Genomic DNA, 12,874 nt, shown 5'->3' on the forward strand with positions numbered 1-12,874 from the left:
GCTTAATGCATGAGCTATTTATTAAAAAAAGAATATGAGATTAATTAAAACATTTATGACTGCGACAAGAACACTAATGATCAACGAATAGGAGCGGCAGATCATTTTAAAATGTCTAATAGCCTTCAATTTACAGATTATAACGGCACCTGTCTCGGATGTAGACTTGTGAAGATTTATTTTAATGCGGATCCCATACTGTAGCGTTAACCTAAAATAAATGTGCTCTATTACTATTCATATTTAAGTGTTTGTATGGAAACGTATTAATGCGCATGCATGACACGGAGGCGCCCGCGTGATCATTTGAATTTTTTCCTGATAATGAAATAACGAAAAACTGGGGTACCTCACATACATGAGAAAAATGTTTAGTTTTAAAGGAATCAATTCAAAATGAAAGCAAATACTCCCTGATTATATAATTTGAATGAAGGTTGCATTTCTCTCTAAAGGCGCACCCAATAGGTTACTAGACATCTGTTAACGTTTTTAAAGCATTTATACATGTTTGCATAAATTCTGCTTTCAGTCCATTGCAAATCACAGAAAGTCTACAAAATATATTGTCTCCCAAAAACTCAGGTCTTTTTTCCCCCCAAAATCTAAAATAGCCTATAAAACACATTCATAGATGGATACTTTTCTGATGTCTGTTTCTTTCTCTCTCTCTCAGAGGCGCCAGTTCTCTTCTGAGAAAAAAACAAACAAAACCATATTATATTGTATGTCATACTCTCTATGCCGTTGCAAAAGCCAAACCAAACAAGGCATTTATCCTAATGCAGATACTTTGCCTAAACCTGCTCAGCAAGTTTTTTATAATGTTCATCAGAAATTCTCCATATGAAAGCACAAGAGATTCACATCTTTATGTCAACCCCCCACAATGTAGCTAACTACCACCAAACCTCAACCCCCTCCAGCTGGACTGAATTCATTTACACTACTGGTTGCTGGTCGTGTAAAATAACAATGTCACCATGCAGATCATTTTTGTGTTTATTATAGTGTTCAAATGCTGATCTCATATAGGCTTAATATATATATATATATATATATATATATATATATATAAATAAATAAAAAAAAAAAAATATATATTATATATATATATATATATATATATATATATATATATATATATATATAAAAATGTACACACACTCACCAGCCACTTTATTAGCTACACCTTGCTAGTACCGGGTTGGACCCCCCTTTTGCCTTCAGAACTGCCTTAATTCTTTGTGGCATAGATTCAACAAGGTGTTGGAAACATTCCTTTAGAGATTTTGGTCCATACTGACATAATAGCATCACACAGTTGCTGCAGATCCATGATGTGAATCTCCTGTTCCACCACATCCCAAACCTGCTCTATTGGATTGAGATCTGGTGACTTTGGAGGCCATTTGAGTAAAGTGCTGTAGCCCATCTGCTTCAGGGTTTGACGTATTGGGCATTCAGAGATGGTATTCTGCATACCTTGGTAGTAATGAGTGGTTATTTGAGTTACTGTTGCCTTTCTATCATCTCTAACCAGTCTGCCCATTCTCCTCTGACCTCAACAAGGCATTTTGCTCCACACAACTGCCACTCACTGGATATTTTCTCTTTTTTGGACCATTCTCTGTAAACCCTAGAGATGGTTGTGTGTGAAAATCCCAGTAGATCAGCACTTTTTGAAATACTCAGACCAACAACCATTCCACATTCCACAGTCAGGGATGGAGGAGCAAATGTTGTTTTTTCTAAGTTTCTCAAAGACCTTGATGACTGTTGACGTGAGGGCACCTGGATGATAGTCATTCAGACAAGAGGGGTTATTGTTCTTAGGCACAGGGATGATGACAGATTTTTTTAAAGGAGGTGGGAACCACCGAGGTAGCAAGGGACTCATTAAAAATAGATGTAAACAAACCATGCTGATCAGCACAGGACCTCAGAACACGGCATGAAATCCCATCAGGACCAGCTGCTTTCCTGATGTTCACTCGCTTTAGAGCCCCTCCGAACATCGTCCTCTGACACGGTGATCACATGATTATCGCTGCTCTGACTGCTGCTTCCTGATGCCCTGATCGGCAGTTTTGCACTGCCTCATTTGCATTCAAAGCGGCCGTAGAAAGAGTAGAAACTTGTCAGCCAGCGACAGGTCTGCTTTCACAGCTGCAGAGGATTTGTTTCCCAAAGGCACAGATGGTTCTTAGTACTTGCCACATGCATCGGGAGTCATTTAGCTGGAAATGCGACTCTATGCGTTCCCTGTATCTGTGTTTGGCGGCTTTTACTGCCCGTTGGAGATCATAGCACGATGTTTTGTATTTGCTCATGTTCCCCAATGAACGCAGCAGTGCATTTGTTAACTGCAGCACAGATTGTTCTGTCCACCCACGGTTTCTGATTTGAGAAGGTCCTTATAGTTATTGTATCTGTGGCTTGTTCCATTAGCGTGTTTACAATGCTTAATGCTACATCCGTGAACTCACTGACATCAGAGGAACTCGCTCAGAACATGTACCAGTCTACATCATCAAGAGCCACCTCCAGCATGGCTTCAGAGTGGGCGGACCAGCGCGTCACTACCCTCTGTACCGGGAGTTTATGAATGAGCCTTTGTTTATATTCCGGTGTGAGTAAAATGGCGGCATGGTCTAATTTGCCAAAAGCCGGTAGTGAGTGAGCTTTGTAGGCATTCTTAAACTGAGAGTAGCAATGATCCAGTGTATTCAGTCTGGTTGGACAGGATACATGTTGATTTTAAGCAGCAAGTGATGATTTTTTGATGATGCTTTGTTGATATGATGTGATCTAATCTGTCTGCTGCTATCTGCTTGGACGTCACTTAAAACATCAACAACAACAACAATTTGAATTGAACAAACAAAAATGTTCCAAATTTTTTTCTAAATTAATTATGAAACAATAAGAAATATAACTTTGCAATCAAAAACAAAATGGACCTATTTTAATGGCTGCAACAGAAGTGTAATTAGGAAGCAAAAAAGAGTTGGCTGTTTTAAAGGAATAAATAAAGAGTGTTCAATTTCTTAATTCAGGGACATATTTTTCGGCATGTCATGGGCTCTGTATATGGGAATAAATGTGTTTAAAAGGCCAGATAATGAATAAGTATTATCAGCGAATAATTAAATGTAAGTTTCAAGCCATAATTTTTGGCACTAATGTGAGTGCCAAAATATGTGTTAGAACAAGGCCTAGCCTAAAACACGCATCAATTAGCCACATTTTCAAACGTTTTAATTTTTTTTTTTTTTATGGCATAGGCTAATGCACACCTCCTTAAATGTAATCTAAACATTCCAAGTTAATATTCTATTTTTTGTACAATTTCAAGGTGTTTTTCAAGTCGCAGTTTGAGCCTATTAATCTTGATTTCTCACAACTTATTTTTTTATGGTGTGAGTCAGAGTAAATTGTGACACGAATAGTGTCATAAACGCGTAGCCTTGTACAGAGGACCAATGACCAAGGTCAGGATTTTTCATTAACAAACAGATTTAAATGACAGCCCCTTAATAAAACAAAGAAATTGTGTAGTTTTAATGGTTTTCATAATGACTGTTTAATAACCACAACATCCATTAAAAGCTTTTATGTAAATTCATTTCATTTTTAAATGTTTTATGCATAAGGCTGCAACCTACGACTATCACACGTTTTGAAATTAACTTGCTAAAAATTTATTTTAAATTAATTTTCAGATTTTTAAGTATGTTAATGTTATATTATGTTTGTTTTATTTCATTATTTGATCTCAGTTTACGAAACAAAATATCCATTTCAGTCAGTTTGCAAACTGTCCCTTTGCACCACCTAGCAGTAGTTTCGTGAACAACTTCAACACGCGACTGACTGACCACAGCGGTACACGCGGCAGTAGTAGTCATTTTGGTTGGCCACCTACTGTAGATCACTCAACTATCAAGAGATGCTGAAGAGGAAAATACGTCGACAAATCCAAGCTTCTCTTCCTATTATGTTTGATAAGCAAACAAAATGGAAGATTAAAATAATAATAATAAAAAAAAACTAGACAGGATGATTACAGAAATGATTGCTACAGACAATTGGCCTTTCAACTTTGTTGCAAATAAAGGCTTCCAGAGACTCATGGCTACTGCAGAACCAAGATATACTCTAAACTAAAGAGTGAGAAGTTCTACCAAACAGAGGTGTTCTCCAGTATTCACAACAGTATCATTGAGAATGTTTAAGCACTACTAAAACCTGATAAAGCAGGTTATAACTTGGTTTTTACCACAGACTGCTGGTCTGGTACAACTGAATGAGTGAGTCTCACATGCCATTTCATTGATGACCAGTGGATTCGCAAACAAGTAATTGTAAACACAAAAGAAACTTTAACAAAAGCACACACTGGGGAGTAGGGATGCATCGATCCGATACTCAGGATCGGTATCGGCTGTGGATCAGGTATCGGTCGGACGAGACCGATCCAGATCCGATATTGTGCGTATACTATTCTGTGTTATTGTTGAGCCCCACGAAAGGCACAAAAACATTATAAAGCACCAAAACATTTTCGTGCATTATATTTAAAGTGTTCTGAAGCTGTTCCATAGTTCAATGTGATTTACAGATTAATATTGAAAACATTAAATTCAAGTTCACATAAACTATTCTTTCCGCTGCGGCTGTCCGTCTTCCTCCATTCAGCAATCAAACTGCGTGTCACGTTCAGTTACTACAGTCAAAATGATGAAACTCTCTTCAAGAGCGCACAGTAACTGAGGTTTAAAACTGTTCAAAGAAAAGGCTCAATAAACTAACACACAGATTTAACACACTACATATCAATATCTCTTCCCTTTGTACTAGTAATATCCGGTTCGCGAACGAATCGTTCGATTTAACCGGTTCTTCTTAGTGAACCGGTTGAACCAGTTCACCAAATTGGACTGGATAGTTTGAAATGGTTTGCGTCTCCAGTAAGCATTAATCCACAAATTACTTAAGTTATTCACTTTTTTAACATGGCTGACACTCCCTCTAATTTGAAATAAACCAATATCCCGGAGTAATTAATTTACTCAAACAGTACCCTGACTGAACTGCTGTAAAGACAGAACTGAAGATGAACATGGACAGAGAAGCATGTGTGTTGTACTAACTTTTCTATGCGGACACGGAGGACTGCGCAGCCTGTGCACTGTGACTCCGTGTTGTTTCAAGCTCATCATTCTGAACACGGGATATGCACAAGCGCTCTGTGCCACTATATATTGGCGCCTTTAGCATTATAATACTTTTCTGCGCAAAGATAATTGATAGCCTTTCTTATTCTATCCTATCTATCATATGTTGCTGCCTTTATTACTGTGCTATACATTTAAAAGATTCTATATTCTATATTTCAATATAAATGTATATACTTGTTTTTTCATAAATGTATTTTACAACAATACAAAGAGCCATGTGTAACATTTTACCAGATTTTAGACTTTTTCACTTTTATTTGTAAATAAAATATTTCACTAGATTTTATAAAATCATTGTGCACCCTTGATTTTTCTAGAGCAGTGGTCTCCAACCCTGCTCCTGGAGAGCTACCGTCCTACAGATTTCAGCTCCAACCCCAATCAAACACACCTGAACAAGTGAATCAAGGTGTTCAGGGCTACTTGATAATTACAGACAGGTGTGTTGGAGCAGGGTTGGAACTGAAGTCTGCAGGACGGTAGCTCTCCAGGAGCAAGGTTGGAGATCCCTGTTCTAGAGTATCTTTTGCTTCTGAATTATCCACCAACCTAGTTTATAATAGTATTTTTGTCATAGATGATTATATATTTTTTCATGTTATTTTTCATTAAAATGAATTTGTTTATATGTAGTAGATTGTGTTTAACACAAAAGAGTAATGATCAGATCATCACAGAAGTTTAGAAATTCTACATTCAATTCAACGATGGCCTCAACTCACAAAAATCTGTCCATAATATTCTGTCAGTGCTGAGAAGCTGTGCTACCCATTTTAATCATTCATTACTAGCCAAACAGTGTTTAGTAGTGATCCAGCAGGACCTTGGGCTACCTGCACATTCCACCTATGCCATCCCGATGGAATTCCACCATGCACATGCTGGTTAGGAAGCTAGAGCAAAAAAGGGCTAAACATATTTTGCTAGTGAGCATGGTGCTAAATTGTGAGCAGTGGAATATTGTCAGTAATCTTATTGACACCCTTTCTCCAGTGGAAGAGGTCACTATTGAGATGAGCCACTATAAAAGGTCAACATCATGCATCATCCCCCATCCCCCAAGTTCTGAAGATGTTGCTCAGCAGCCAAGAGTCCCTCCTCTCATGGGATTAAAACAATGAGACAGGAGATGCTGGAGAGTCTCACCAGAGGTTTTGCAAAAGTGGAGGAGATGAAATGTGCAGTCCTTGCCAGTCTTTTTTTTTTTTGCACTTTCAGACCCCTCCTTTTTGGTAAATAAATAAGATTTGTTTTGTTTTCTATGCAAGGAGGGAGTGATTGTTATAAATAAAATGGTTTATTCAGTTCAGTGCTGTTGTAATCACGGTGTCAAAAACAGAAGTATAATAGTAAATAAATATTGGTTCTGCATATCGGTTATAAGGCACAAACACAAATAATTGGTATCGTATTGGTTATAAAAAAAACAGTAAATCACTAGTCTTGTTCACTATATTCCAAGTCATACTGTATAATGACTGATTATCATTGAATAACACAATAAATAACAAATAAACACACAATGTTAACTCTTTCCCCGCCATTGACGAGTTATCTTGTCATTTAGAAGACAAGGCTTCCCCACCAAATTTTCGTGTTTTCATTGTAATACACTCGGGGGTGCTATTACACATCTTCTGAACGAGTACAAAACCTCCCGAACAAAAACACACATGAACAGGATGGAAAAACTAGCGATGTCTTATGTAAACAGATGCATATGATAAATAATGCGATCGTCAGCATATAAATAAAAACTGCATAATGTTATGGAGTAAAATGATGATCCAGGTAGTGGTATATGGCTATGCAAGCTTTGGAGGCGTTGATGGAAGCGATTTATTGGATTTATGCTTTGACAATTGTACTGAATATTATCCAGATGTAGATTTTGATAAAAATGTGATTTTCTCACTTTTTGCTCAAAATTATACACTTTTATGAAACCTACCTGTATTCAAGTGTTGATAAAAAAAGAATGCTTTAAGCTAGAACTGATTTTTTCTTTTTTGTTTAAAAGTAGAGGCTTTGGTCTTTATTTTGGTATATTGCATATTCAAATATTCATACAGCAAAATATACTGTAGGCCATAAAATTTTTGTGAAAATAATCAAAATCGCTGGTGGTGGCTGCCAACCTTTTTTCAAAAATTCTGCCGGGGAAAGAGTTAAATAACTTATGACTGATTTACATTTGTTTGGTGAATTGTTCCTTTAAAGTCTACATAAAATTACAATTTTCTAGATTTTCTAAATTCATATTCATTACATTTAACAATTTTTATTTGTTTTATTTTGACCTTGCAAACGCATATTTAAAATGTCATAACCGGATCTTCTTGTGAAATGACTTCTATCTGGTGACATATGCAATAATTCTCCAATAGTCTGCTCCTGCAAGCTTGCATTTACCTGACTTTACTTTTGAGTTCAATGCTCACATCTCAAAATCCAATCAACAATGTAAAACATGATGAGTAAAATCATCCAGTAAAAAACACCCAGCCCTTTTCTCCAATAACCTGTTGCACTCAGATGTATGACACAACATGGACAGATCTGTATAATAATAATAATAATAACAACAACAACAAGTACAGATCTGAAGGGTGGCTTTATAAAGGGGAAACAATACCTTCTTTAACAGCAAAAGCCTGACTGTCACTGATGACTTTCTGGAGCTCAGGGTTGTAGCGGGTTCCCTCTGGAAAGATGACAAGATACATCTGTACAGAAAACAAACAGTTGAAGAGTCATAAAACTGCAGCACTTACTAATGTTAGTAAATTATAAGTCTACCATAGTCCTGGGAAAGTAATAGATTCTAAAGTAGGCATTTCTCAGTTCTGTCATGGAGTGACAGTACAAAACTTGGGAATCCTATTATCCCTCTTGCTGATGAAAGAGAAAGGGCTTAACTCCAACCCACAGTTTGATAGGAACATTACAACTGGATAGCTCAAATAGCGTCATGGGAAAACATCTTTCAGCCCAAAAAAATTACATACAGGCACAGAGATAAGCAGAGAGCACTTTTTTTAACAGCTGGAAAAACTGAAGTTCCTTGATGGCTAATGTCAATGTGCAAAGTGCAAGATTTAAAGTTAAATATTTTTCATAGGTTATAAATACTCAGGATCTGCACTCAGTTTGTGATATTCCTGTTATACAGTACTTCAGCATAAACAGAGTTCAATGAATACCTTGTTTTTTAACCATGTTTTTTGGTTTGGTTCTGATGGTTTGGAACATCAGGGTTCTTTTTTTAATTCTATTAAAAAAACAAAACTCCAGTACACTTCTGTACACTGTAGAAAAACATGGATTATCATGCGTTTACTTCAAATTTCATTAGAGAGAAGAATTATTTTTACTGATTGGCCATTATTATGCACTATAAACACATGTAATGTCTGTTTCATTCATACTGGATGCCCGAGGGTGCCCTCACACAGAAAATCTACATATGCATCACTGTAGTAATGGAACTCATGATGCTCTAGGAAATCCCTAATATGGACAAAAGCATCCTGCTATCACTGTAAATAAATAAAAGAAGATAGAATTGCTTTGAATGAAGACATTCAAAAGAACATTAAAACAATAAATACTCTGATGCGTACACAATGTATAGTGTATCTGTGTTCTTAAAACCACCTTGGGTATTTTCATAATCAAGTAGATTTATAATCCACTGCTAATCATAATAGCCTGTATTACAGCAGAGAATATATATTCCTGCATCATTCTGAGATAAGCCACATTAGATCATAAAAGGAAGTTATTTCAAACAGATTCAATTATCTTTATTGGCATGGTAAAAAAGTATCTTTACATTGCCAAAGCATAGAAACATTTAAATAAACATTTAACACAAATATACATAAGAATAGAAGTATATAGCATATAGAGTCTATATATATGTATACAGTAAAACAAAAGTACTAATAAAAATTCTAATAAAGAAACAGGAGAAGGACTGGATCCTGTCATGTCAGTTTGTGTGTCTTGTACAGTGTTTTCTTCCGGCTGTGACTTGTGGTTCTGTTCTGCTGCTTGTCCTTTTATCATGGCAGGACTTGACGTACCTTGCAGCCATGTTAGAGCTTGTTGAGGTTTCTCCCAGAATGTACGTCAGTTTGTCCTTTTGTTGTATCTGGTGGAAGTCTTTGTGCTGGTTTGTGAATTGGGGGAAGAATGTTTCCCTAATTTGTGTATAATTAGGGCATGTTGTTAAAAAGTGCAGTTCTGTTTCCATTTCATGTTGTGAGCAGTGTGGACACAATCTGTCTTCTTTTGGCAGCCAGGTCTGTCTGTGCCTGCCTGTCTCTATAGTGAGTCTGTACATGGTCAGGACTTTTCTTAGTTTAGGGTCTGCCACTGTGTTTAGGTATTCTGCCAATTTATATAGACAGACAGCATTCTAATTTACTTTATTGAGCTTGTAACACTAATGAGCGGATGGTATTCAACCATCTGTTTCATATTAATGAATCCTGACTCTCTAACACATCCTGCACTCAGAGACAAGAACAAAAAAAAAATGCAAAAAAAAAAAAAAAGATAAGGACTTTTGCTTTACAACATCCGTCAACATAACACCCCCCCCCCCCGTGACATTTATTACACCTTCGAGATGATCCAGAGACACTCTCGTGAGCATCAAAGGAAAGACAAACACCCGCCTTTTACTCTCAGCACGACGGCATTCCAGACACACACACACCCACACGAGCATTTCTGGCTCACACATGAACATTTTTGATAAACTACCTCTAAATGTATTAAATGTATCTCTTTATGTGCTTAGATGTCTTCACGTGATATAGTGGAATAGATATAATGTTTACTGTGTGTTTAATCAAACTTTATATGCCTGTAGTTAGGAACAACTCTGTATCTCTGTATCCCTGACTCGCAAAGTTATAGTTTTATGGTGTCTGTATGATCGTAAAAACCAGACTGTGACGAATCTCAACGGCAAATTACAAAAAGATGCATTGTTTCAGAAGTACAATCTCTCTGAAGAAAAATGTATAATTTTGTCATCGCCATAAATTAGACCAGTGGGCTGAAATCAGCAGACAAAGAAGATTTTTCCCGCCTCAGTTTCTCCCACCTCATTGGTTCATAAGGTGACATAGGTGTGAACCAACCTTTCAATAAAAACAAAGGAAAACCCTTGCTCGTGGCATTCCGCCAGAGAAAGAGGGGGGTTTCCCAGGTTCGCGATCAGACTTCTCAAGAAGTCCCTCCGTTTGTTCTTCTCTTTACTTTTTCGTTTTATCTTAGTTTTTCTTTATTGTCTCCTGATATTTGACTTCGTTCAATTGTCCTCACGAGCCAAACGAACTTAAGTCTAGTCATCTTTTGGCAAAGTTTACATTCGCTTTAACCACGAACTCACGCATCATCAGCTCCGGAACGGACAACGCAGAAGCTACAACAACGGACAATTTGAGCTCAGCTACACACAAGAGCCAGATCAAAGCAAGTACTTTCTTATATCGCAATTTAAAAAATTGCTGTTTAAGGTTGTCTAGGCTATTCCACTTTTGTGAAATTATCCAATGACTTGGAGTCTCTCGCAAAGTTAACTGTTTGAAAATTGTCACACTGAGATCTGCCTTCACTCTTTCTCTCTCTCTCTTTCTCTTTCTCTCTATCTCATTACTATTTTCGTTTGATTATCTTATTTAAATTGTATTGTTTGTTTTGCTATATAGTCATATTTACTCTGTGTGAATTGTAGTTATGTACTCTTTAGTCCGCTTTTATTAAATACCATAATTTGCTTGAATTGAACCGTTTTATTGCTCATCAAGATCGAAGTCCCTGAATCGTGTGATCTGAGCTACAAGCTTTGTTTTCTAGGAATTACTATTCAGTAATTTAATACTACAGACACAGAAAATATTGTTCTTCCTGATCAGGAGATTAATATTTCTTGGAGTTTGTAAGAAGGGTATTTTTTATTGATATTTGATAAGGGAGTCTAGCATCCAGTTCGCGGGACGAACAGATTGTCTAGATAACTTACATTAATTCTAGTAAAGATTACCTTTAAATGATTAAATATTCCCTCTTTGGGTAATTTAATATTTGTAAGCAATAAGCACATCATATTCATAGACTCATGAATATTCACTTCATTTGAGTTAATTATTCCCCAGAAAGTGATTGTTGCTACAAGCTGTTGCTTCTTATATTTCTTGATATTTCTCTTTCTGTGTTTTAATGATTTGGTTTAGTCTAGCTGGGGATTTGGATTGTAAAGTCAGTTCTGAGACCAGCTGGCTGGGGGACTTTTCTCTGGGTTCAGTTCTTGGTAGCTTAAGGCTTTATGGTTGAGGGTCTCAGTATGACTGCTTTTTAGGTGCGCATGGAATTTAATGGCTTTTTTTTTTTTTTTGGATTTTTATTGTTTGTGTGTACATGCACTGTGTGTGTGTGTTTTTTTTTGTTATACATGAATATTTTTGAATTCTGCCTGAAGAGTCTCTATAAGGTGTTTGTCCCATTTGGTGAAGTCTTGGTTTGTGAGTGGACCCCAGACCTCATATCCATAAAGTGCGATTGGTTCTATAACTGATTGGATTATTTTTAGCCAGATTCCAATTGGAATGTCAAATTTAATATTTTTCTTGATTGCGTAAAAATCTCTTTGTGACTTTGTCTCTCAGGTCGTTCACAGCCTTGTTAAAGTTTCCTGTGTTACTGATGTTTATTCAGAGGTATGTGTAATTTTTAGTGTGTTCTAAGGGCATATTGTTTAATTTGAAACTGTGATGTTGGTTTTCGTGACTGGCCCTTTTTTGGAATATCATAATTTTAGTCTTTTTAAGGTTAACTGACAAGGCCCATGTCTTTTGTGGGTGACAGCAGCATTAGATCATCTGCAAACAGAAGACATTTACCTTCAGTGTCTAGTAGGGTAAGACCGGGTGCTGGGGACTGTTCTAGGGCTCTTGCTAGTTCATTGATGTAGATATTGAATAGTGTAAGGCTTAAGCTACAGCCCTGTCTCACGCCACAACTCTGGAGGAGGAAATCTGTGTCTTTGTTGCCAATTTTAACTGCAAATCTGCTATTAGTGTAATTGCAGTAAAAGCCCCTCATGCCTGATAGAGTCAAAAGCGTTTTTGAAGTCAACAAAGCATGAAAATATTTTTCTTTTATTTTGTTTGGTTTCTTTGTCAATTAGGGTATGTAGAGTGTATATATGGTCTTATGTGCGGTATTTTGGTTGGAAGCCAATTTGACATTTACTCAGGACATTTCTGTCATCAAGGTAATGAAGGAGTCTGCTGTTTAGGATGTTACAGAAAAGTTTACCTAAGTTGCTGTTTACACATATTCTGCGATAGTTATTAGAGTCAAATTTGTCTTCGCTTTTATGAATTGGGGTGATGAGGCCTTGGTTCCAGGTGCTGGGAAATACACCTGCACTAAGGATGATATTAAACAGTTTAAGAATGGCCAGTTTACATTTTTGATCTGTGCATTTAATCATTTCATTCAGAATGCCATCAATACCACATGCTTTTTGGGATTTAAGTGTTTGTATATTATCGCACAGTTCAGCTAGTGTAACGGGGTAATCTAGGGTGTTCTGGTACTCTTTAATGGTT

The 12,874-nt window shown here is 36.7% G+C and overlaps 1 protein-coding gene across 1 annotated transcript in view; it reads right to left on the reverse strand.

The window, feature by feature from the left end:
• Positions 1-12,874, reverse strand: part of LOC109059441 (1-acyl-sn-glycerol-3-phosphate acyltransferase epsilon-like) — a 93,695-nt gene that overhangs the window by 17,939 nt on the left and 62,882 nt on the right. Inside the window, exon 2 of the mRNA XM_042736311.1 lies at positions 7,879-7,969. Coding sequence (XP_042592245.1) covers positions 7,879-7,969 — 91 coding nt within the window. The remainder of the gene's footprint in view (positions 1-7,878; positions 7,970-12,874) is intronic.

The sequence above is a fragment of the Cyprinus carpio genome, chromosome B13 (assembly GCF_018340385.1).
Source record: "Cyprinus carpio isolate SPL01 chromosome B13, ASM1834038v1, whole genome shotgun sequence".
Classification (NCBI taxonomy): Eukaryota; Metazoa; Chordata; class Actinopteri; order Cypriniformes; family Cyprinidae; genus Cyprinus; species Cyprinus carpio.